This window comes from Cryptotermes secundus, unplaced genomic scaffold (assembly GCF_002891405.2).
Source record: "Cryptotermes secundus unplaced genomic scaffold, Csec_1.0 scaffold150, whole genome shotgun sequence".
Classification (NCBI taxonomy): Eukaryota; Metazoa; Arthropoda; class Insecta; order Blattodea; family Kalotermitidae; genus Cryptotermes; species Cryptotermes secundus.
The window spans coordinates 344,740-370,814 of NW_019729898.1; the positions used below are offsets into that span (position 1 = coordinate 344,740).

The following is a 26,075-nucleotide window of genomic DNA, read 5'->3' on the forward strand; positions in this document are numbered from 1 at the left end:
CAATAATCTGCTTATAAGAAGTCATCTGCATCTGGGATTCTTTACCGTGACTGAAGACCTGAAGTGTATTAAGGACACAACAAATTCTCTCCACCACTATAATATTCATCTTCTGTAGTATTTTGTCAATACACATGAATAAAACAGTACTCTTTTTCCCATTTTTTTCCCAACCTTATAGAAAAGAAATTACTTACAGGTACATTCATTAATATGACAGAAAATGTAAAGAACAAATTTTCTTATCAAGAATAAAACATGGTACAGTTAAAATGTTCTTTAAACTATGATATGTCCACATTTATTGCAATTTATATTAAATTACAGTTATCCTTTATATACAAATAAAAGTGGAATTTTTTGTCCTATGGCTTTGGTTTCTTTATGTGTAACTGTATAATTGTTTTCATTTACGCAAATAGACATTTAAAAAGCTGACAAGAAGCTGGAGCAACAGTAAGGGCAAAGTTTCCAAACTTCAAAAGTATTGCATTTTTACATTGTCACATATGACATAAATTAAATTCATGTTTCCTTTCTTTTTTTTTTCAAATTAAAAATATTATTTCATCTTTACATCAATTCCTTCAAGTTCAGCAAATACGAATAAAATTATAAAGAGTAACTGAACTTTAGACTTTATGTAAAATATACACATATATTTGTCCAATGAGTTTCTGAGAGGCTGGGAGCATTTTACTGTGCAGCTCAAGGACGATACACAGAACGTCTAAAACTAAAAAAATATACAAACCCTTATAGTCATGTTTCACATCATCGCAAGTCTCTTTTTGTGCCTGTTAGTACCCCATCTTTTAATTTTCACTATTCATTATGCATTATCCATTATCTGTCTAATATTTGACCTCACTCACAGTCAGCAATTAACAAGTGGCCCTACACTATTGTATTAACCCCTTATGCCCTTCTCCAAAGTCCAAAATACATGACTGGAACACCTAAATAAACGGCTATAAGGATCTGATTAACTTTATAAGTTCAATGAACCAGACTTGCGGGAGAGCTCTATGGCTTTTCACTGTACCAAGTCAGAAGTGTTCTTAGCACATGAAGGGTTAATTTTGTCATCACATCTGTAAATTATAATTAATATAAACAATGACCAGTTTACAATTTCAATGACATTCTTATGGAAGATGATACCAACACTAAATTCTTCTGATCATGAAACATAAAATCAACATTCTGAGTACCAATCCCTGAACTTAAATTTAGACAACTGAGGTAGTGTAAGGAGAAATTCTAGTGCAGCACATTAAAATCTCAATCACAAAAGCACCAAACCACACACAAAGATGTCATATAAGCACATACTACTCCATGATAAAAGTGGAAAAAATATTAAAAAAAAGTTCTTCTACTGTTCAGATATGCCTTACAGGGAAAATATTGCAGTGAAAGAAACTGATGTCACATATATACAAAATGTTGTATGGAACTAAAGATGTTAATTCCTCAATTTTGATGATAAAGCATAATTTCAACTGTATTCCACTTATAAACACTTTCTAGTACAGATATATTTTAAATTAAATACACTAAAACTATTTAATTACATGGGTCCCAGTCTGTAACAAAGCAAACATGAATAATGCACAAATCAAGGTAGCCAAAAATGTATGAAAAATGGAATGAGCAGTATTATCTTATCACTTTCCCAACACATGCTTCTTCTCCTGTCCACGTTTTATGTCAACAGAATGAAAGAATGCTACCATGCACATGTTGTCCTATCTGGCAAACCTCAACTCAGAATTCTAGTTCTTCCATGGTTCGGGAAAGGCGATTGTTGTCAATGCGACGTCTTTGGCTGCGACGCACAGCATCTGCCCGCCTGTAGGGTTCGCTTTTAAGACCCAGTAAAATGTCCTCCAATGCCCCATTATACACTTCATCCTGCTGAAGAAGTTTCTTTTCTTGTACGAGTCGAGTCTTGCACTTCAGTTCATTGATCACTGCTTCCTGTAATGAGGACAGGAGTAAAGACATTTCAGTAACCTTTGGGATTATACAGGTGTGAAAGCAGAAAAACTATAATTAAAAGAGAGAATCCTTTCAATACCAGACATGGTGTTTGAAAGAAATAAACAGCTAGCTCTGCATTGGATTTTCAAGTACATGAAATAATTACAGTTTAAAATTCAGAGATAAAATATTAAATTCTGTGGTATAGTGGTGACAACTCCTCATTCAGTGATAGCCATTTTGAGAACTTGGTGGTCTTCCACAACCCATACCAGAAAATTCTGAACTGTTATTTAAGAAATGTGGCTATCACCATTTCCTTCCTCAACAACCTCAATTCATCTAGCACTCACAGCCATCCTGATACCTGAATCTATACAATCTATGCAGCTAACACAAACATAAAATGTGAAACTGGCTGCGTGCACAATTAAGCATCACATTTGGATGATGGAGAAGATAAGATACAGCCACATATTTTTAACCTTGGCACCAGATGGAGATGAGTGGTTAGTTTCATGCCCCAATTACTTTACACCCAGGAAAGACACCCCAACCCAATGGACAGAGGTTGGGTTGGCCACAGTCACTGTGGTGGAGAAAAATCCCTGCAAGGAATTGAACCCCAGTCATTCAGCCTGTAGCCTACTTACTATCATGACTCAGTTCCTAAATATTTCATACATGCCAAGGGCTTCAATAACTGAAGAGTTAGAAAACATTTGATTAGTGGGCATGTAAATAAAGTGTTACGTATGTAAAACATTATCATCATTACACACATGCATTCTGCAAAGTAGCTGCTTCTTCATTTACATGCCACCGAATCTTCTTTATGACCTTTACGTTTTCATGGCTATGCACCCTTCTCTGCCTTCACCAAATTCTTTGGCCTCACATCTTGCAAATCGCCCTTCAGCATGGTCCAGTTAATGATCAATATCTGTGATGCTTTTCCTGTTGAATGCAAGGACTCTGTTGAACAGCATCCTGCTCAAATGCAACACTGCCAGGTGTAAAGATACTTCTGGCTATCCTGAAGGATGCATGGCTTGCACATTCTTTTGTTTCAAGATTCATTTTGGAATAAAAGTGAATTCTGTTCAAGAAAGAACTTTTTTTTTTTATCTCCATCCTATTTTCTGAAGACTCCTTGAATATAAACAGTTCAAATGAATTTCAAGCATAGCTTCATGATCCTTGCTCTCTCAATGTGTCAGATATTTCAGGGCCACTCTGTACAGATTTTATGCCTTTATAACTTGCAAAATCATAACTCGTACTCAGTATATGAAGTCTGTGCTTTCAAAATTTCCAAGTCAGAGTTTTTCAACATTTTTAAGGAGATTTTATCACTAAAAATGAGTCATAAGATTGTGTTCAGAAGTTCAATAGCTAAAATTCTAATCGTGTTAGTTTTAAAAATGCTGATCATGGATTTTGACAATTTTTTATTCTTCAATATTTTTTCATTTTTTTTTAAACCTTCCCCCTAACTTGTGTGGTATACCGGTTGAAAATTGCTGCTCTAATGGCTCCAGTTTCTCAGGAAGATATCCAGTCAAGACAAACATACATCAGCATAAGATAAAGCTGGAAAGACTTTTATCCTACCACTTCTTGCAGCAAGTGCTTGATGTGTCTTTTTGTGATCCAATGTTGATCATGAGTCCTCATGGAAACACATGATGTATAACAATGGCCCAAAGAGTTAACACATCTGTACAAGAGATATGCTCAGCCTCAGCATTCACACAGGAATCAACAAATACTGCTTTTTACAGAGCTGCTCAGAGGTATAACAGTGATGTGTGTAAACTCATGTTTACACAAACACGGGTAAAAACCCAAAGAAAGTACTATGCCTGCAGTTATTCATATCTTCACCAGGAAGTATGACTGTGTTTTTCAGAGATCATCATTTTCAATTTACCATTCAAATCACTTAAACATCTATTAGAGTTTACATAGAGCTTATAAAAAGCAGGATGTAAAATACAGAATTCAAACAGTACCAACTGAAGCTTCCTTCACTCCTGTCATATAGGTACACCAAGGAACACATCTTTACCACAAGAGTAATAATGAAACAATCAAAATAGAAAACTTGGAGAAGACACCAACAACCTAAGAGACAGTACTGTGTAAGAAAGTTTTTTTTAACTGAAGAAAGCTTGTGACAAAAAAAAAAGGAGAAAACACATTTTATACCATATTTAAACAGTGAATGATAATTATGCAAAAGCATCCCAGCCACCAGTTATATATAAGTTGTAATCATAAAGCATTAATAATTATGTCAGTAATGCCATAAAAGCATGGCCATAAGAAAAATTTAAGAGTGGAAGTTGTTTTTACTACAGCACAAAGCTCCAAAATTTGATACATGGTGCAATGGCTGAGAATACAAAACATTAATAGTGACTGCATGCCATCTGAATAGCATCTTATACTGTGAGTTCCATCTTTCACCAGATATTTTTTCCATTAACAACTTACAAGTTTTTCAGTCAGGTTTCCAGACGGTTATGACTGTGATGTTAACATATTCTGCTTGTTGTTACGGCATTGACTAGGCTGAATAGAGCGTTGGAACTTCAGAAAAAATAATATAAAAAGAAAATTTGGCTATTAACAAATACAATACAAGGAAAAGCTCAAAGAAAATCCCAAAGAAAAGATTTATGTGTAAGTATGAGCAACAGATTAAATTAAAGATGAAGGTTACTGTCTTATGCGACATGATGTCATTTAGTCTCATAGTTTACTTAGATTTCAGAGGAATGTGCTGTCTCCACTTCCTCCAGTGCAATGGTAGGCATGTACAAGACTACACAATATCATATCCCTCAAGACAGTAGTCTTCACAGCCACAGCTATGAGGACCTCAAATCTTACACAAATTAAAGATGTTCATTGGTAGTCCATAACTACAAATATGCACAACAGAAATACCAGACACTATGTGACAGCACATTCCAGATTTCTGACTACACATACAATATACCTTCAAACCATTCTGATCAAATCTAAGTACAACTCTTGAGTTGCAGGGATAATTACAGGATACTTTGAGAGCTATACTAGTATTATGTAGGGAATATATGGTCATGTTTTAAAATTACATAACTATACAGTGAAACGATATTACAGCAACAGCAAATATTAAATGTTCATGGTTCAGATTGAAGTCCCATAAAAAAAAATAATTAATTCCCTCATGTTCTCAGTTACAGAGCATAAAACATCATCTCTTTTCTCTTCCATATTTCATCTGTCATCTGTTTCCAATAAGCCATCATCAACTGTAATGACCTCTTCTTTACATTTAATGCCATATTCATTTCCATGATTTATTTTATCCGTCTTCTAGTGCATACATTCATCTGCCCCTCTTCTCACTCTCACTACATGTTTCGGCACAAATGTGCCATCTTCAGGTGCTGATCCAATCCACGACAAACTAGTTCATTGCATGCCTTGTCTATACATACTAAAATAACTAAAATATATATTTATCATATATACTGATAAACGTTAAGTGTTAAAATATTAAAATTATACAGCATATTTCATTCTTACGTCGTGTTTCATTACGCGAGTCACGTCTATCATCGTCTGTTGGAGCACTCTTTCACTATCGTGTATTGTGCTCTATGTTGCGTCTCGCTCCTGTGACTGCGTGTGTTATACTGCNATATTCATTGTTCAGCACAATGCAAATTGCTGTTAGGGCTTCATTTTAAATCACTTCTAATCATTCACAGAAACGTGAATTTATATTATTAATTATATATAAATTATAAATTAAATATGCAGTACTGATGGGACTTCTGGAACATTTTTCAAGCTTGATGGAGACTGTGAATGAAGTTAGAATGTCAGTACTTTGAAGGCAACACAATTTAACTAAGGCTTAATGATAACAGTGATTTTTGAGTAAATCAATTAAACTATTTGTCAGGCCATGTATTTTCATTCTTTTTCCTTTCTACTTTTTGAGCAGAATAATTTTCAAGGTAACAAATATGGTAAATTACTGGTACAGTAAGTGATTAATTTCTTTTTACAAAAACAGGAAAACGATGATGCACACTAGGCCGGTGACACTGAAAGCATTTTCAACCTTCGCAAGGGGAAGAACCAAAGTATTCTGTAATAGATAAAATGTGATTGAGGAAAAGTGGGGGTTGATTCAGTCATCCTACTAATCGCACTTCTAAAAAGGAACATGTTTTTAAGGTTCAATGAAAATCTTAACTAGCATCATGCAGCTCTTACAACATGCATGTTAGATCTACAGTTAAAGCTGCCATATTTTTATATATAAAATAAAGAATGTGACACTCAGACCTTAATTTTATATAAACAATGTGATTCAATAATTCATTCAAGAGTCAGGACCACTAGACTAGGTACTGGCTGCAATGCATATTATTAGTCTGAAGTAGTACTCTATGTTTGATTTTATAATACTGGTACATCTGCACATTAGTTTTCTAAATTTACACAAACAAGCAAAACTGGTGCACAGAAGAGTTTTAACTAGAGTCTGTGATGAATATCAGCATTTTTAAATCAAACTCTAAGTTGGATGTTGTTTCAAGCTTCAAACTACAGGAAACTCCCAGTCACCTGGTATCCAAGTATCCAGAATTCTCATCCAAACAGAAAAAATTTTAAAGAATATCTATCACTTTTATAAAGTTATTCAAAAACAAATCTGCAATCTGCATACATTCATCTGTCATCCTGTAGTCCTTCCAGCTGCCAATAGTAGTGCTGCCTGTCATTCTCCCTCATGCAAGTGCCACTACAGCAGAGTCTAGTTGAGTTTGTAATCATGTTACAGCATATATATATCAGAAATCTTTCACCTGTCAAGCCACTGTCATCTAGAAAGTCTCTCACACATATACTAAAGTGAAACATGCTACTTAGAATTTGTATTGAGTTTCTGTAACTTTTTATACGCAGTTTGCAGATTCATGTAACTGGCAGACCCTATTCCCCATACATGCCAAATAACAGATGCTTTCCTGTACCTGACTTCAAGCTATCATTTATTTATGTTTTAAAATAACTCTAAAAAGTTACAACTGTTGCATTACACAAATGAGGTGTGTCATATTTTAACACTGTCAGAGGAATTCAGAAACAATACTATGCTGAATTCTGATGAGAACCATTTAAAAACAAGACTGTAAAAATATACAGGTACACTAATAGACAAATATGGCAGAAAGAATTATAAATTAAATAATCGAGATTACAACAAACTCTTTCCTCATAATAAACAAGCATTCAATTTATATGCAACAGCTCACTTTTAGGCTATGATATTTACTCAAAATGGCAAGAAGTCTAAACTACATAGGCCTATTGAATGAATAGACAACCAGTATTAAGCTTCAAATGTTTACTGTTATACAGTCTTAACAAAAATTATATATACAGCATTCCCTATAAGCTTCTAAATCAGATTGTAACAGACCACATCATTCTTCTAGACAAGGGTAGGGTAGGGTAAAGAGGGTGGGTTACTGGAACCCTAAGAGGCTCCTAGGGACAATAATTTGAGAATCAAAACTGCAAGCACAGTTTGTGCAAAAAGTTACAAGAAAGCAGTGAGGCTAGGTGGGAATCACTCATTATGATGAACATGCCTGAAAAAAAATCTCTTGTTTTAGATGATTGTTTTCTATGTTAATAAACTGATGGTTCCAATGGTATTTGTTGCTATAATGAAGTTCTTGTTATAAGCCATACTTGTTCTACTGCAGCTTTAGCATCCTGCAGAGTTGGTGGAGAAACATCTAGTATTGGAGACTGTACAGTCAGGCACAAGTGCAGAAATGCATTTCAGGAGACACATACCTCGTTGAAGCACCCACATTTTTCGATGCTGTGGTCATTCCTCTCTGAACACAATGATTACACTGTTTGACCCTAACATCAAGCAATATACTACCTATGTTCCTTTATGATTAACCCACATAACAGGGCTCTGACACTGCAGAAAACTGAATTACAGTTATGAATTTTCCACTTCATATTATATGAATCCTTTCCACTGAATTTCATTCCCTAGCATTATTACAGAACAACAGGTACATCATTTTGTCTCATGCTGTGTATTTCAGTGACTAGAAAAACACATTTCATGAAGCAACACAAGATATGGCAGTGAAAGCAAAGATAATATGCTAAAGAAATAGCAATACTGCATACCAGTCCAAATTCATTATCCAGTTCATATTATATTTTTATGGTTCCTAAGTATTAGTATTCTAGCATAATCATAAACAATGCCTGGGAAGTTTACAGACCTAAGACCATGTGGAAGAATTTTTGGTTAGCTATATACAACATACACACACGGCAAGAATTTATTGGCAAATTCAAAACAAGTATCATCTAATATACATACACATAACTGCTCCATTTATTGCCTCCTGTTTCCTATTATGAACCTCATATTAAGCTTTTTTTTTGTTTTTTTTTTTCATTTTTTCATTTCCTGCATCCTGTTGTGTTATACTATATAACTTCTTTATTAAAACTGTCATTGTTTACATTCCCTACAGAACAGACAATACTTTGTAAGATGAGGCACCAACTAAATAATTAACATTAATATTACTACATTTACATCATGAGCCTCCAGTAAGTTTTTTATATACACACAAAATATAGAATACTCCAATTTGTCTGTGGGAATCCAACAAAATTACAAAAACCAATGACTGACTCGATGATGTAAAGCATCAATCGAAGAATTTTATTCTTGTTTTATACTATAAATTTTGTTTTATATAAACTAATTTATTGTATTTTTACGTCAAGTATTTTATATATAATTAATATTATTGTATCCAATTTTACTAGTACTGCAGTTCAGTGGTGTATATATGTTAGCCATGTATTTGCCTGATGGCGGCTATTAATAGCCGAAACATGTAGCAGAGCCAAAACTAGGCACTGACATTGATATAGTTGTGTTGTGGCGGTTTATTAAAGAAGTCCCACATTAAGCCCTAAAGATGGTACGAAATTTACTCCGAATTCTTGCCAGTGTGTATGGTAGTCAAGGCTGCTAAATGTCAAAGTGTTGTAGAAGGCAGAGCTTTTGGACGCAGTCTAAATTCATACTGCTGAACTGTTTTTAATTACACAAATAAACTTCAATTTCTTAGCTTGAACATTATTCCTTTTTGAAGTCCTTCCGACTAAATATTGTGGTATGAAAAGAAAAGCAACCATATCTCAAGGAAATAATGGATATTTCTGTTTGTATATTATCAGAATGAATCGTAAAGTGGAGGATAAAAATGGTACTACAGATGAACATCCTGGACAACTATAAATTCAGGTAAATGATATTGACCATCAGGAATGAAATACAAAATTATTCTATAATTACACCAAAAGCCTTAAAGTAACAAAGAGCCCCAACCCACAAGATGTACACCATATTGTGGTGTACAAGATGAAAAACTGAAACACCAGACTGTAATAGGACAGAGCATAATGCTGGTTTTCTTATTTGTGATTTTCTCATTCCTTTCCAAATCCAAACTACAGTCATGTTACTTTCCATGCAGCTTCACACTCTTGAAATTATTTGATAAAATCAATATATAATACAGCAAATAACTTCAACAAGCTAATGCTAGTATGTACAAATGTTATGACTTCTAACATTTATCACCTTCTAAATGCCTCTGATGAAATTATTCAGTGTAGTTGTCATGTTTGCTGGATATGAAAGATTAAAATTTCAAATCAGTCTCTGGTGACTGGCAACAACTCTGTGTGTGCCTCTGAAAGCTCTCGCCCCCATCAGATGCATATACAGTTAACTATGATTCATAATTACAACATGCATATTATTATTAACATTAATATTATTTTATTTTCTTTAGAGAATGCATCTTGTTGTGTTTATCAATAATTTGTTTTTACACATCGTCAATGCAACAGTCAAATAAACAACTCACTCCCACATTTGTGTCAACTGAGTTTATTTAAATTACGGTACAGCTACGCAACGGGTTTCCCGCTTGTGAGAGCTGAAACATGTTGCGTAGCTGTACCGCACGTTGACACAAATGTGGAAGTGAAATGTTTATTTGATTGTTGCGTTGATGGACATATAAAAATGAATATTCGTAATATTTATTGCACTCTGTTAAAACTCGTTCCAAATTTACATTGATTAAGTATTGTTACTTCAGACACAGAACAGCAACACATGGAATGATTCCACGTGTTTTCATTATTGCACTCAAGAAGTTATAAATGTGATTTTTCCTTAACCAAGATCTCAATGTTAGGAATACGTATTACTAATGTCATACATTAGAGGGCTTGGGCAATTTTTGTGAAATGTGCAGTACACACTGCACAATGCAAGCAGTAAATATCATCGCACCGAGGGCAAAGAAGCATGTGTTCTTGGTGGAGCATTAGCTCAAGACAGAATCATTTAAAAAAAAACAGAGTGATTATGACCACTTATTTGGATATTCAGTGCCACAGAATCTGTGATGTGGAAATGTGAAACAGTTCAGGCTGACAGGAAACATAAACATACAAAAACGCGTTCTCTGATTAACTGTTGTTACAGGAAACTGCACAGCAGAGGTTATTGAGCAAATGAGTGCTCACTGGATTTCTCACCATCATATTTTTTTTTTCCTATGGGGCTACATTATAGACAATGCTTAATGTAAAAACCTGGGCATGAAATGAAAACAAACATATCCAACATCATGGCTTACACTTCACCCATGACACTGTAGACAGCATCTATGAACATGCTCCATCCTGCTCAGTTATCAATGTAACAAGCTGGTGCATAATTTTGAAACTTTTTGCAGCAGGATGTATTGTAAGCAACTTAAACTTAAAGAAATTCTTCTTTAAAAATCACCATATAGTGCCTACGAATTTCATCAAAATAGCTGGAGCTCTCTAATACATGTTAATACTCCTAATGCTGAGGTCTTGTTTAAAAAATCGTCCAGTAAATTAATGATTTTTAATAAAAGGCAAAAGTACGTTCATTTAATACTTGTTCAACACAAACATAAGCAGTTCAGACCTGAAACAATGACAAAGAGTTGCTGCTTTCTGTTTTATATATATACCCGTTCACATTTCACAGACAAGAATGCAAACCAGAAAAAGAAAAGCTGCAGGCCTGTGCATTCATGCGAACCAAGTTTGGCAGTTACTCATTCCTATCTATCCATGCAGTTGGATATCATATCTGAACATGTTTCTTAGAGTTCCACGCTCACTCACCTGCTGTTTTTTCTGATTCAGCTTATTGCGCTTCATCACCTCTTCATTGGGTTTGTTGAGTGCCTCCAATGCTGCCTGTGCCAACCTTCTTCGCTGTTCATTTTCCTGATCTGCAAGCTGGAAACAAATTCAATTACAAATTCCTATGATCCTTTCAACTGTACTATGGCCCTGGGGTCAACTCAGCCTCTAACAAAAATGATTACTAGGAATCTTCCGGGAGGGGGCAGCGTATAAGGCTGACAACCTCACAACCATCTGTGAGCCAACTATGGGCCTTCAGAGCCCGTTACAGCGATAGCTTTACCTTTATTTAAACAGTATAGAAAAATTACCAAAACAATTACATATGTTGAAGAGTTCCGTCCCCTGGGATGTAACGCTGTGCAGCCCAGTGAAAGTCAACTCATGTTTCAGAGCAATGTCACATCCACCTTCAGGGTTGAGGAGTAAACTAAGTAGGAAACTAGCATGAAGCAGGCAGCAAGCAAAACTTTGGTTGCAGCCTGATTCACACTGATTTCTTGTTTAGCTTACTCTTTAACCCTGAAGATGGAGGTGACATTGCTCTTAAACACTTGATGATTTTCAATGGGCTACACAGCAGTTTATCCCAGAAACATCTTTCCCTTTGAACTAGTACAACATAAACTGTAAGGGGGAATCCCACTGGAACTTGTTATTCAAATACATCAGACTTTAACATACTGTACATTATAAATTCTAACCCAACAAATAACTACTGAGTATAGAAAACTGAACATGGATTCAGAAAATATAAAAGCCAGTATGGAAAAAGAAGTACCAACTTACTTTACAGGCACGGGAAAAGCGAACGAGCAATGAGAAAAATGTACTGGCATCAGTAGTACGTGGAGACTCGCCAAAGTATTCAACACATTCCCGGAATGCTTCCTGAGCAATACGGCCATCAGCTTTGAGTTTCCTGAGTTTCTCTTCAGAATTTGCCAGGAAATCTCTCAGCACTACACTCTGACCACTACCGCGTTCCTTCCCAGTCCCTCGAAGTTCTGCTTCCTTGCGTACCAAATCCATACCTTTCTCAAGCTCATGAACATCTGTCACAATATTCTCCAGCGACACTGTAAACACAGACCATCTATGACACTCTTGTACTTAACATACTGATACAATAATACAAACTAACCTCTTTAATTAAGCAGCCTCCGTAGTCTAGGGGTAACTTTCCCACCTTGTGACTCAAGGTACACGGGTTCAAACCCAGCGGAGGTCGTGGAATTTTTAAGGGCGGAAAAATTCAGGGAACAAGTCCTCCAGGAGGGACTTTAAGCCGTGGGTCCCGTGTCGTAGCTTTACAGCACGTAAAAGAACCTCATGTCTCAAGGGGACCTCTGAGCCAAATTCAGGACATTTCCTGCCCAACAGTAGTCTCTAACGCCTCTGGTAGATGGGGGAAGCATTGAGATACCGCTGAGCCAGTAGAGGCCGAACTTGCTGGCTGAGTCGGGGTTGATGGCACACACCAGTACCGGTAGGGTATAGAGACTGGTAGGATATCACAGGGGGACGCACAATGGACCAATATCTGGTCTAAGTGCATGGGGAAACCCACCCTCTCCAATAACAACAACAACCTCTTAATTACGAGTTAGTGGAATAGAACTACAGCATGAAAAACACCTGTGTGGAGTGCCCTCTAAAGATTTTTCTTACTTATATTTTGTTCATATAATTATGGAAAAAATGTGAAATCACTAATAATTTGATATCATAAGATATGCTCTTACATCCTGGCCTCCATGTCATACATTCTCTACTCTTCATGCTGTCACAATACTTCAACAAGAGTATATTTTCATGTAACATTTGTACTACACTTGGGTGATAATGTTAAGATGTTTTTAAATGCATAATATAACAATAGGTTTAGTTAAAAGTATTACTTATTATGAAGTTCAGGGTGCATACATGCATGTGCCTATGTTGTAGCAGGCTACTAACCTATGTGCATGCTTCAGTGACATGGGTATGTTGGGTAGGGGGGGCTGGTAGTGGAACTGCAACATCATTTTAGATCATGCAGACTTTTACTCTTATCCATGATAGTCGGAAAGAAGCTAAGAGTGGCATGGATTTCTAGTCCACACAGAATGGAGAACAGAAAAGGTGAATTCATAACTTACCGCTGGCAGCTTTATCGATGTACATGAGTTCAGAGTCAAAATTCAACAGTTCTGGGAACTTATGTCTCACTGTTTCAACAATATAGTGAAGAAGGCACATCCTCTTGTCCGTGGATTTGGTGTCAAGTAATGTATCAAGACTCTGAAGCTTGAATCCATAAGCTGGACCACGTTTACTACTGTTCAGGTAGTTTCCAAATGCTAGAATTATCTCCAGCACTCGTCGAAGCTTTTTGGAACTTTTTACTGAACTAGATGCAGAGATGATGGCATGAATTTGCTGAGAAAAAAAGCTTTATTTTAGTAAAATGTGCAACCAGATGATTTCTATAAGTTAAATAACAGTAAGGATACTTGAGCTACTCTAAACTGTTAATCATGAATTCATATTTCCGAAGAGTGCCAAGGAAGTTCAATAAAGCTATATTTCATTATTTCAAGCTATTACTAACCTATTTGATTTATTTGATAATACTGATGATATACACAACATAATGAAAATTACTAGTAATAGTTAATGTGGATCTGGGAAAGGAGGAAACAGCCATGACGTATGTAAATATTATACTTATATGTTGTGACATGACACCTGAAAACCAGAACAGAAGAAGCAGCAGGTGTCCAATGCTAGACAATGACTCATTAAACACATTCCTGTGGCAAAAGATATATATGCAACAACAGAAAAACTGAAGAAAGCAGTTTTCTGGGATGTGACACCGTGTAGATGCGGTGTTGACCGACATTTTGGGGGAACGTATCGCCTCCATCTTCACTCACTCACAGAGCCCTTCTGAGTAGGTTTTACCTGAAGATGGAGACAGAACCTAGTCTCTGAAACGTTATGTTTTGAAATATAAACAGGACAGTGTTTTAGATAAAAACAGGGCGATAGATATGTCCAGAAACATAATATTTGCATTAATGTACCATCATCACAAACTTTTAGATCTTATTAAGTGTTTAGTACTCACTGGAGTGATGAGATGAATGTTATCGAAGAAGTTCCCAATGTAGCTCATAATGCTAAGTTTGGCTGATATCCTTTCCACCTTTCCTAACTGCAACAGGAATTTATCCTCCTCTGTCAGCAAATTCACATTCTTCTTTGAGCCCACATATTCCCTGTAGGCCTTAGTCTGTAAAGTAAAAACAGAGGTCAACAATAATCCCTTGTACAAAAACCACTGGTTATGTAAGCAAGACAGTTTAGCATAGTTAAGTTGCAGACCACAACAGGCAAGCTAGATATAAACATTCTATGTTGGTAAGAGAAGTAAAACATTAATAAGCCACAACTACATGCTTAAGCATTTAATTAATGACTTTCTTAATGTCCTGACTGAAATGTCATCCTCTAGTAAAAATTCTCTCCAGGCCAACAACACTCTCCCTCTCATACTGTAACTTGGGATACTAAATTTAAAATTATATAAACATGAATGATGCTACGATACACCAGAAAGAGCTTTGTGGCAAAGCCATCTCAACAATTCTAACAATAATTAATTAAGAACAGTGTAAAATAGCCCATACATCTACAGAATGTCATATCAAGCTAGTTAACACTGGTGTAGTCTGAGAATGTTATATATTTTTTTCTTCTACATGCCAGACTCTATTTAAAGTTTACATTGAGAGCCAGCAATCAGCTCTCTTTGAAAATTAAACAAAATTTACATAAGTAATGTTACTATAAACATGTCCTCCCAGTTAAAAATACCTGGAATATTAACAGCGTAAACCAAATTTAAATATATAACCATGACACAAATAATTCTACCTCTTGGTCAGTAGGCACCATTCTCTGAAGAATTTCCACATTTTCCAGGGACAGGAGCTTCAGGTCCAGTGAATTTACAGCAGCGATCACCTTCTCCGCAGGCATTTCCATCTTACGTCTTGATATTGCTGTTTGTTGCAATTTTAAAGGTAAGAACCATTTACAATCTTGTATTTAAGCATCCTGCTGCATTACTATATTCAACCTCTTTTACATACAATTTTCCATCAATAATGCAACTATATTTCACATTGGCTTTTGTTATTAACACAACATGTTTCAGCCCCAAACGGCCATAATCAGGTGGCCATTATGCCAAACCTGTTATACTGCACTGAGTATTATCAATTTCACATGTGTGTAACTGAAGTGACAGAAAATGTGAAATAGAGTTGCATTATTAATGGAAAATTGTATGTAAACAAGGTTAAGAACCATTTGTTTGGCCACTTTAAACCATAAACCACTACTGTAAGCAATGGGTAGGATAATGAAATGTCTGTCACATATGGGAAATACCTATGTTAGGCTGGGATAATCTACTGCTATATCATTTAACAGATTAGTATTGGAGCTTTACAAAAAGCAGTGAACTCCAGAAATCTTCTTATACTTTGTATTAAACTGCACAGTTTTAATTTCTATTCTGACAAACATACTATGGCTTCATGATTATCAGATGTGCCACACAATAAAGTATATGGATAAGTACTAATGTTATTCAGAGTTAGTGGGACATAACACTACTTGAGAAAGGAACTTTAGAATGACCTTAAGAGGGGAGAATGGAGCCATACCACAGTTCTCCTTTTTTATTTGTTGATTTATGGCTTATTTACTGATACTGTTGATGCCTCAGAATGTACAGCATGAAATGGCAGGACAATCAGAAAATAATGAACTGGAAAGGATGTTGAAAGCAGCAGCTGTAGCCTAATTTGAGTACTATCCCAGCAATTATCTGAAAGGACTGAGAAAACCCATGGAAGACTTCAATCAGGATAGCTAGTCTTTAGGCCAAGATTAGAATCCTGGATCCACTAAATATGTAGCAGGACTGCTATCACTTAGCCATAACCTTCAGTTGCACATAATTCTGTATTCTTTTTAAGTTTGCTACCTAATGACACTCAGTATCAAGATGATACAACATTGATGACAGGATGATTAATGAATGTGGAGCATGTGATGGAATGCAAAGTGGTAGGGGAAACCAAGCTGTCATTTTTTTACATTCCCTACAGAATGGACAATACTTTGTAAGATGAGGCACCGACTAAATAATTAACATTAACATTACTACATCTACATAACGAGCCTCCAAAACAGTTTATTATATATACACAAAATACGGAATACTCCAATTTGTCCGTGGGAACACAACAATATTGCAAAAACCAATGACTGACTCGATGTAACGCATCACTTGAAGAATTTTAATCATGTTTTATATTATAACTTTCATTTTATATAGTCTAATTTATTGTACTTTTACGCCAAGTATTTTAATATAATTAATATTATTGTATCCAATTTTACTGGTACTGCAGTTCTGTGGTGTATATATGTTCGCCATGTATTTGCCTGATTTTGGTAGCCGAAACATGTGGCAGAGCCAAACTTGGCACTGACCTTAATATAGCTGTGTTGTTACAGTTTTAATAAAGAAACTGGAAACCAAAGTACTTTGAGGAAACCTGTCCCATTGCTACCTTGTCCATCACAACTCCCACATGACTTGACATTAGATAAAACTTGGACCATGGCAGTGGGAAGATCGTATTCTGTTTAAAACACATCTACATAAAGCATGAAACAAGGACTGACACAGCAGGTTATGTGAATGTGCACTAACATTACACGAGGTATAAGTAAAAATCAATTATGGTTATAGTATTACAGCTATGACAGTATTAAGTCCTCAAAATTTATCTTTACAGCATCTAACCTTCTCAAGTAGCACCTCTTCAAATGGTAATTACATCTGGCCTCCATACAAATAGTAATAATCTTTTGTCATTTTGCACACAACCTTCAATACACAATATAAAAATCTCTTGGAAGGAAAAGAAAGACATTCTGTACCAATATGATGAATATACATAGAGCAAAACTGACACACAAGACATCACACGTATTACATAATACATAAGTGATTACACCTAAATTCCAGTTATCAAACCTGCTCTTATATCAGAAAATTAGAAAGAAGCAACTACTTAAAGAACTGCTTATTAAAGTAAAGTCTGTAGGTTCTCTGGCTTTAGTGTGTACAAACCTATATATGACCATCTCACGAGTTCATCCTGAAGTACCTGTAACCCTAATGAATTAATCGCTGGCTTCCCACTGCGGCGGCCCGAGTTCGATCCCGGGTCTGGTAAAATGGGATTTGTGGTGGACAAAGTGGCACTGGGGCAGGTTTTCTCCGAGTACTTCGGTTTCCCCTGCCAATCTTCATTCCACTAAATTCTCCATCATCATAATCACCTGGGGCAGGCTACAATAGGCCAATCGGTGGCTGCCGTGGAGAGTGGACCCAGTTGGACTCCTACCCCCACTAAGCGAATTTAAAAAAAAAACAGTGCTGACTAACAAGGTCTGGATATTGTTAGTTCACTAATTACCTTAGAAGATACAATTGATATTTACCTATATTCCTGAGTCGTGTATGTTCAAGTAAGGAAACATTTTCCGTACGTTTGAACCTCTTGCTTGGGAAACTAGCAAGTCCATCAACTTCTGTATCACCATTTGTAAATGATCCACCAGTACCAATCTTGAACCTCTCCTCAAAATCACCAAAGTCTATTATACTGTGCAACCGATCATCATCTAGTTCACTGAATATTGTACCACGAACCTGGAAGCAGAAAACAATTCACAAATTATTAACACCTTCCATTACTGAATAACATTCTGAGGATTTTCTGTGCATGGTAACAACATTTTGTCATTTCATGGTTAAATCTAGAATTGTCCAGCATTAAACATTATCAACACTTCTGACTGCAATCAGAAAGTTCTGATGTAAATTCTCCCATAAAATGATGCTGCTCTTGCTTATGCCTCCAATTATATTCTTTGATATTTCTGGTCATATGGGAGCCCAATATTCCTCATAGTCATATATATTGTCTTTGTCAGACATTACAGAGGAAAAAGTCATGTAAATGTGAGGAAAGCAGCAGTGTATCCAGCCACATGAACATGTGATCTTTCACACTGACATTCAGCGCTTTACTGGCAGGCTCCTCTCATATTAGCACATAGTTCAGCATTTGTACATTTTCTTTTCAGTTTATGTCACAGAGGCAGATGACATCATAATATGGTACAATATACAAGTCAGAATTGCTGGGTTTTTGGACTCTTGTCCATCATCCAGTATTCTAAAAACCATGTGTGACACATCTTTTCCCACCATCATCAATACAGAAGTTTTGGACACAGATAAACAGAAATCTCGCTGGAACAGGAATACTTAAAAGCATATTCAAAAATACTGTTTCAAGAAAAATACCCTTTCAGTAAAAATGACTGCAGGGATAATCTGATGATTTGCCAGTTATGTTTGAATTGTTATAAGGAAGTACCTTATACTGCAGAAAATTCATCTTACTTGTAGTTTCATTTTATGAAATCTTGGCAAAATATACAGCAATATACCTGATTAGGTTTAAGTGCTATCCAGTTTAGTGTAGGAAGCTTATACTTGGTCTGTACTTTTCTCTTGATAGTCATAGCACCATCTGGAGCCTGCATCATTCCAGCTGGAGGAGGAGGCACAGGAGCCGGTGAGCCTCGTGATGAAGACAAGGGCGGTGGCGGAGGACATGGGGGTGGAGGAGGAGGAGCAGGTGCTGGCAGAGTGGGAGGAATCAATGGAGGTGGTGGAGGTATGGGGACTGAAGAATTTGTACTGTCGCCACCAGAACCACTTCCTAAACACAGAAATACAAAGCCCGGAAACTTATTGAAATCAAATGATTCAGAATGCATTCAGATTCACAGAAAATAAAACTGGATGTCCACATGAGACATGAACATTCCTTGCTACAAATACTAGTAACTAACGTCGTGCGACAGACTGTATAGCATCCTCTATTTATCTGCACCTTTAGGATAAAAACACTTTTTGCTGGGATGCAACACAGTACATAAATGACAAAAATATGAATGCGAATGACACCATACCTCTGGGTAAGGTACGAGTCAGAGTCTCCAATTCCATAATCTTGTTCTCTAGCATGGACTGCCTATTCTGGGACTCCTGCTGTTGCTGCATCACAGCTCGACGTAATGTATTCACCTCCTCATCCACTTGCCGTCTACCCTCAAGCAGCTCGTCCCTCTCGGCTCTTATTGCTCCAAGTTCCGTTTCCAGCTCAGCCAGTTTTGCCAATGACTCTCCTTCCACTTCGGCCAGTCGTTCATGAGCCTGCAATAACTAACTTCTTAGCTCAAGGAAGATAATTCCTTCTTGGGTAGCCAATAATTACTTGGCTACTCAAGAAATTCCCAGAAATTTATGGAACCCAAAGGTTCATTACCATATTCACAAGGGCCTTGAGTCCAACTGGGTCCACTTGGCACAGCGGACACTGATTGGCCTATTGTAGCCTGCCCTGGGCGATTATGATGATAATTTAGTGGAATCAAGATTGGCAGGGGAAACCGAAGTACTCGGAGAAAACTCGCCCCAGCGCCACTTTATTCACTACAAATCCCACTTGACCAGACCCGGGATTGAACCCGGGCTGCCAGGGTGGGAAGCCAGTGACTAACTGCTTGAGTTCACAAGGGCTCACCATTGGTTCCTGTTGTTCCACACCTTCCCATTCTACTTCTTTAAGATCCCAATCTCAAGTCTCTTTCCTGCTGCTTGCACCATTCCAAGGACTCTGTCCAAGACCAACACCCTGTGTAACGTTTTGTAACATACTGACTTTTTTTAAGGTGAGATTTTAGACCCATGTTCAACCCCAAATCTGGAGGACCACCCCTTGTGGCTGCCTGTAACTGCTTATTCAATATATTTGCAATGATTCTCCATACCTGTAGGTCATTTCCTTTGTCTGCAACTTGATGTATCATATGCAACAGTGAAATTCACACTTTCTTTGTTCCCTGCTTTATGGTTTCAAAACTTCATAAAATGCCTAATGTATAAGATTCTTACAACTTCACATTTGTATCACGAATACTATATGAATTCTTGTGTGTGTGCACAGAGGTGAATGTATGCACATGATGGTGCATAATCTAATCAATTTATTTGAATTAATGTAAATTCTGTATGAACAGAAAGGAGACTTGTCTCCTGTATGACAGCATTAATTGTCAGTGAGTGCACTAGTGGACAGTGTCACAGTACATGTTTCATGTAATACCCCTGGGAAGTAACCAACTTGATTTAAAATATATAAAGATTTGGAGGGGGGGGAACCTACTGAGCTTATAAGCCTCTTAATTATTTTGTACATTATTAGCACATAAGCTCAGTGCACACAAATGGCAAGGGAGGACTTTTTCCTCTACCTGGTGACTTAAACACTTTTCCCCTCCAAATATAGTAGGAAGTAAGTAGATTCTAAAGCCGGTCACGGTAGCCAAGTGGTCTAAGGTGTGCACTGTCTTCACTCGCTCGGAAGCCAGGACTGTGGGTTCGAATCCCACTCAGGGCATGGATGTTTGTGTGCATTTTTCTGTGTCTGTCTACAGGTAGAGGCCTTGTGATGAGCTGATCACTCGCCCAAGGAGTCCTACCGTATGTGTAAGATCTAGCAAAACCGAAGTGAACGGAGAGTTCATGGAGGTAGGCCTAGGCCCACTGGGGCTGTAGTGCCAAGGAAAAAAAAAAGTAGATTCTAAAGGGTTCTGACGATGGTATGTAATATTCAGAATTACTGGGTTCTTGGACTTTGTCACTGGATTCCAGTGATTGAGGTTAGCTCTTTCTAAGGGACCCAACAGACCAGGTGTCTTCCCTCCAACCTAAGGACAGAAACATATCCAGTTTCCGAAATGTTGTGTTTTCTAGTTTCTAGAATACCGGATGATGGACAAAGCCCAAAAACCCAGTAATTCTGAGTAGTAGGAAGTAGTAAAATGATAAAGGCTTAATCCTTCCTACATAGAAAAATATAATGAAATCTCATTTAAAATTCAAATACTTGCAAAATAGTGAGCTGACGCCACCATACACCTGTGTTTTAAATGAATGGTCAAACCACGGGTGGATTAAGTATGAAGATTACTGTTTTCTGGAATATGACGCCATGGCAGGTGTTTACTGATGTTATGCATGAAGGTGCTGATTCGATCTTCTACCTTAAAAGTATGGGTAGCAATTGCTCTTAAATGATGGTAAATATCTACCAGACTACAAGGTGTCACATCCTAGATGACAGTGATCTTCAGAGTCACTGAAGAAACAACCTCAAATCTCACACAAGCAGATGAGAAGGTGTTCACAGTGGCTACTAAATTCAAAGGCAATATGCGGTATTAAATTGATTCACTCAAACAAAATCAACTTATTATAACTGCAACTCACATGTCCGAGCTCATCTTCCAGTTCAGCCACTTTCTCCAGAGCTGCAGTCTTTGTCTCGCTGTCTTCCATAAGAGCAGCAACATCAAACACATTGTCCAAGTAGGCAGAAATTTGCACCTGGCCATGAAATGAACAATATATTCATATCTAACACAACTTTTATTTTTTAAGAGCAGTGTTGTAGATATTACAAAGATAAGAATAGAAGAACACTTAGATACTACACGTAATAATGGGCCATAGAAAGTGTGATGGATGTATAAAACCAACAGGAAACAATTCTGTATAAGGGGTTTATAACACCTTGGTGTACTTCATGTAGCAAGGGCAGTGTTCACTATCTCCCTACAGGGGAACCCCCACTTAAAATTCCAATTCCAATTATCCTAAGTCAGTTACCTCTGTACTGAATTTCTTCCCTTCAAAATTTTCTTGGTTTCATGTTAAAGCTCACTGCACCCCCCAAAAAAATCTCAAACGGGGATTTCACTGAATTTACAACATCCTCAATCATTAATGACCACCAGAAAATAGTCATTTAAACAAATCTCGGGTAGGTAAGTGTTCCTTGGTGTGGGGAATACAGATTGTTCAGACTGGTTAAGTTATTTTTAAGTGCACAACACATACAACAGTCCTAAGAATTTATTAACAACAAATTATATACCTGAAGTTCCTCACTTTCTGTATGCCTCAATTTCTCCAGATAGTCATCAAGTCCAAGTTTTGTGAACTCATACTGGAGATGAACCCGGAAATTCATGTCTTCCACTGAATGCACCACAATATTGACAAACTGCATGCAAGCCACCTGTAAATAATCATACAATTCTGAAAATGTTCCTGCACTGTTAAGACTACTATCTTCTTTGAGTAGTGACAAGAAATTTATTGGAATTTAGAAAAATAAATGCCACTTCATTAAAACAATCCCCATGAAAAGCATCGATACTTCTACGGTCTAATTTACAGTTTCATCGGTTCCCCATTCTTAATTTTATAATACATACATCAGGGAAAGCAAATGTGTGTTGAATATAATATGAGTTAATTTACAACAACAGAAGAAAAGAGGCAGCATTTATGAAAATAAGACATTACAATCCAAGTCATTCATTACATGTAAAGTAAATGGCATATTTCCTTCTCCTCAATGCCATAAATCTTTGCCCATTTTTTATTTCTCCTATCATTTCATGCATTACTTACAACTATTTTAAAAATATGCATTAACCACCAAACAGTTCCAAAACTGAGAATAAATTGAAGGCACAATGGTTGAAAAATTACTTACAGCAGCATTTTATTACAAGAATTGTTTCAAGCATTGTCTTATTAACATGAACAAGTAAAATCCTACTGCAGTACAAGGAGAATAGACATTAAATATTTTACTCTGAGTGCTTATAACAGCCTTTTCCTTCACTATTCTCATATATATTTTTATGTGTTTATCAAACAGAAAAGATTTTCGCAGTACAACTAACAAGAACAATGATAAAATAATTCTAACGATCTTGCAGCTATTGTACATCATGATGCAGAAATCTCATGATTCTACTTGCCAACCACATTACATACAATCTATTAAAATCTGTCTAATGTGCAATATATTTAATAACATTGTCTGTAACTAAGCCTATTACTTACTTACTGACTCATGGAGCCGAGCCCTTCTGGAGGAGCCGCCAATTCTGCAGCTACTCAAAAATTTCCCAGCATTTTATGGAACCCAAAGGTTCATTACGGTGTTCACAAGAGCCCTCCACTGGTCTCTATCCTGAGCCAGATCTATACAATCCTATCTCTCTAAGATACATTCTAATATTGTCCACCCACTCATGCCTTGGTCTTCCCTGTGGTCTCTTTCCTTCTGGCTTTCCCACCAATATCCTACACGCATTCGTCTCCCCCATTCGTGCTACATGACCTGCCCACCTCAGACTATACAGAATCAAATAACTGAATGATACTGGACTGGAAAAATGGGAAAGGAAGCAGTTAAGTCACTGTGGCATTTATCTAGCTGATTGAGGAAATCCAAGAAAAATATGCCAGGACATTCAGTGTCTCAGCTGGGATCCAAACCAAACACCTTCCAAATACAAGTAATAAGTGGTAGTGCTTTAGCCAACTTGCTTGATACTACAGCCTGTCCAGTGCTTACAATATACTATTGCTTTTACAGTAACAGCATTTCAACTGATAGAGGCATGGTACAAGTAACACACACTGACCCAGGTACAGTACTTGCCGCAAGTTGTAAGTAATGTAAGTGTTCCTAGGTACAACATTAACCACAAATTGCATGCATAGTCTGTCTAATACCATTTGGCAACCTGAGGTGGTAGAGTTATTCTTACATAAAGAAACTCTAGGTTTTACTAAAGTAGCATTAGCCATACTATACCAACATAAAATGTTTCATCAAGTTAATATGGGAAATCTAAGAGCCACAAAAATTCTTTCAAGCTCACTGCATTGACCACACATTCACGCATGTGCGGAAACAACTACAGCTCTTATAACCTAGAGAAGGAAGATATAAGTATAGTCTGTTGCTTGCACTACTGTCTTTTACAGGATGACTGAAAAGCCATGTCAGTCACACTATCAAAGGGTTAATTAAATAAAACTGACACAACTGGCAGGTAGTTCAATGCCTTGCAGTGAACACTATATCGAACTGTTCAATGTTATTGCACATAACTTGTATAAATGTTCTGAAGGCTATCTTTTTGTGTGAAAAGCAAATCGATAGCATAACTTGAGCTAGTTTTCACTCTATGGAAGAAACATCATTATATATTACTGAACAGTGGACAAAATAAATAACAAATCTGACCACAGTGCTGGTGCGGGTGGTGGTGGTGAAAACCTTATGACCACATAGTTTGTTCTTAATACTAGGTGCGCCATAATTAACTGTCTCTTATTCTTTAAAAATGAAAAATGAACATTACTACTTGTATAAACACACCCACCACCACGTCATAACACACAAGGCCTTAAATAACACTGACGTAGATCACCCACTGCAGTATACAACACACAATGCGTAAGACACATCCGACCAAAAGGTAAGCAAGGATCAAATACAACACTAAGGGAAAATAAAAATTAAATATATAATAATATATAAAACCTAATATAATACAATATCTTTGCAGCATACACAACCTCAAGTTGACGATTCCCATCACCGGGACGAATCAACAAGAAGGAGCCAAATTTTATTTCAAATGTTTTAAGCTTTTAAATATTTTAACATTGACGGCTCAATTTGAGAGCATTCTTTGGATGGAATGCAAGAGGTGTACATGCATTCAACGTTACTAGAAAGTGTTGTGCTTTTACACTCCGACATCTGTAGCAGATCACGCAGCTTACATACATACTGTGTACAATACAACGCCAGTGGTTTCATGTGTTTGTAACGTGCCTCTGATGATGGTTCTTTTGAACCGAAACATGTAAGGCGAGTGAAATAAATAAGTGACCTAAGAACGTTGTTACACTTGACGGATTATTCATTGACAATTTATGTAAATGAATATATAAAAATGTGTCATAAAGCTTCCTGCAGAGGTTATGTTTGAAAGTGTTTCAGCATGTTTTCATTCACAGTTATTTAAATAATATTTCCTAAATGTCTTTACAACTGAGCTGCATACTCTTCCAAGACACATAAAAATAAAAAAGGTAACAATTAATTTTATGAAATATACACATGCTTGTAAACGTATCAAAATTCCTTACAAAGTGCCACTGTGCATAAGTCACAACCAAAAAACCATATCAAAATATCATGCATGCACACACACACACACGAATTAGGTTAACTGTCAACCCAAGAAATATACTCGCTTTTTAATGTTTTACAATTCAACTTTTTATTCGTGCTACATGTTTCGGTCATATGAGGCCATCATCAGGGAGTAATATATAAGAATACACATAGTTACTGAACTACCGATATGGATCCGTCCCAGTGCGATGTGTCATATTATACACTATCATAAAATTTGTGTCAAATTGGTGTTACAATTAAAGTAGAAGATACAAAATAAACATTACAAAGCAAGTATATCTGTTGTGTTGACTGTTAACCTAATTCCTATATATATCTGGAACACACAACAGGATGCAACCAATGAAGATATAAAAATCATAATTGTAATGATAATGATGATTCCTAACATATACACCACTTCTTGTAATTACCATGAACTCTATATGGAAAACTTGGTAGTTAATGAAGTATTCCATTAAG

At 36.5% G+C, this 26,075-nt stretch overlaps 1 protein-coding gene across 1 annotated transcript in view; it reads right to left on the minus strand.

Moving 5' to 3' along the window:
* Positions 1-285: 285 nt before the first annotated feature.
* Positions 286-26,075, minus strand: part of LOC111865723 (formin-like protein) — a gene marked incomplete in the record, with an annotated part of 168,272 nt that continues 142,482 nt past the window's right edge. Inside the window, 12 exon segments of the mRNA XM_023853963.2 lie at positions 286-1,983; positions 11,296-11,412; positions 12,109-12,398; positions 13,461-13,740; positions 14,435-14,599; positions 15,244-15,371; positions 17,896-18,106; positions 18,913-19,187; positions 19,441-19,684; positions 21,803-21,919; positions 22,470-22,613; positions 26,027-26,075. Of these exon segments, the coding sequence (XP_023709731.2) occupies positions 1,771-1,983; positions 11,296-11,412; positions 12,109-12,398; positions 13,461-13,740; positions 14,435-14,599; positions 15,244-15,371; positions 17,896-18,106; positions 18,913-19,187; positions 19,441-19,684; positions 21,803-21,919; positions 22,470-22,613; positions 26,027-26,075 (2,233 nt within the window).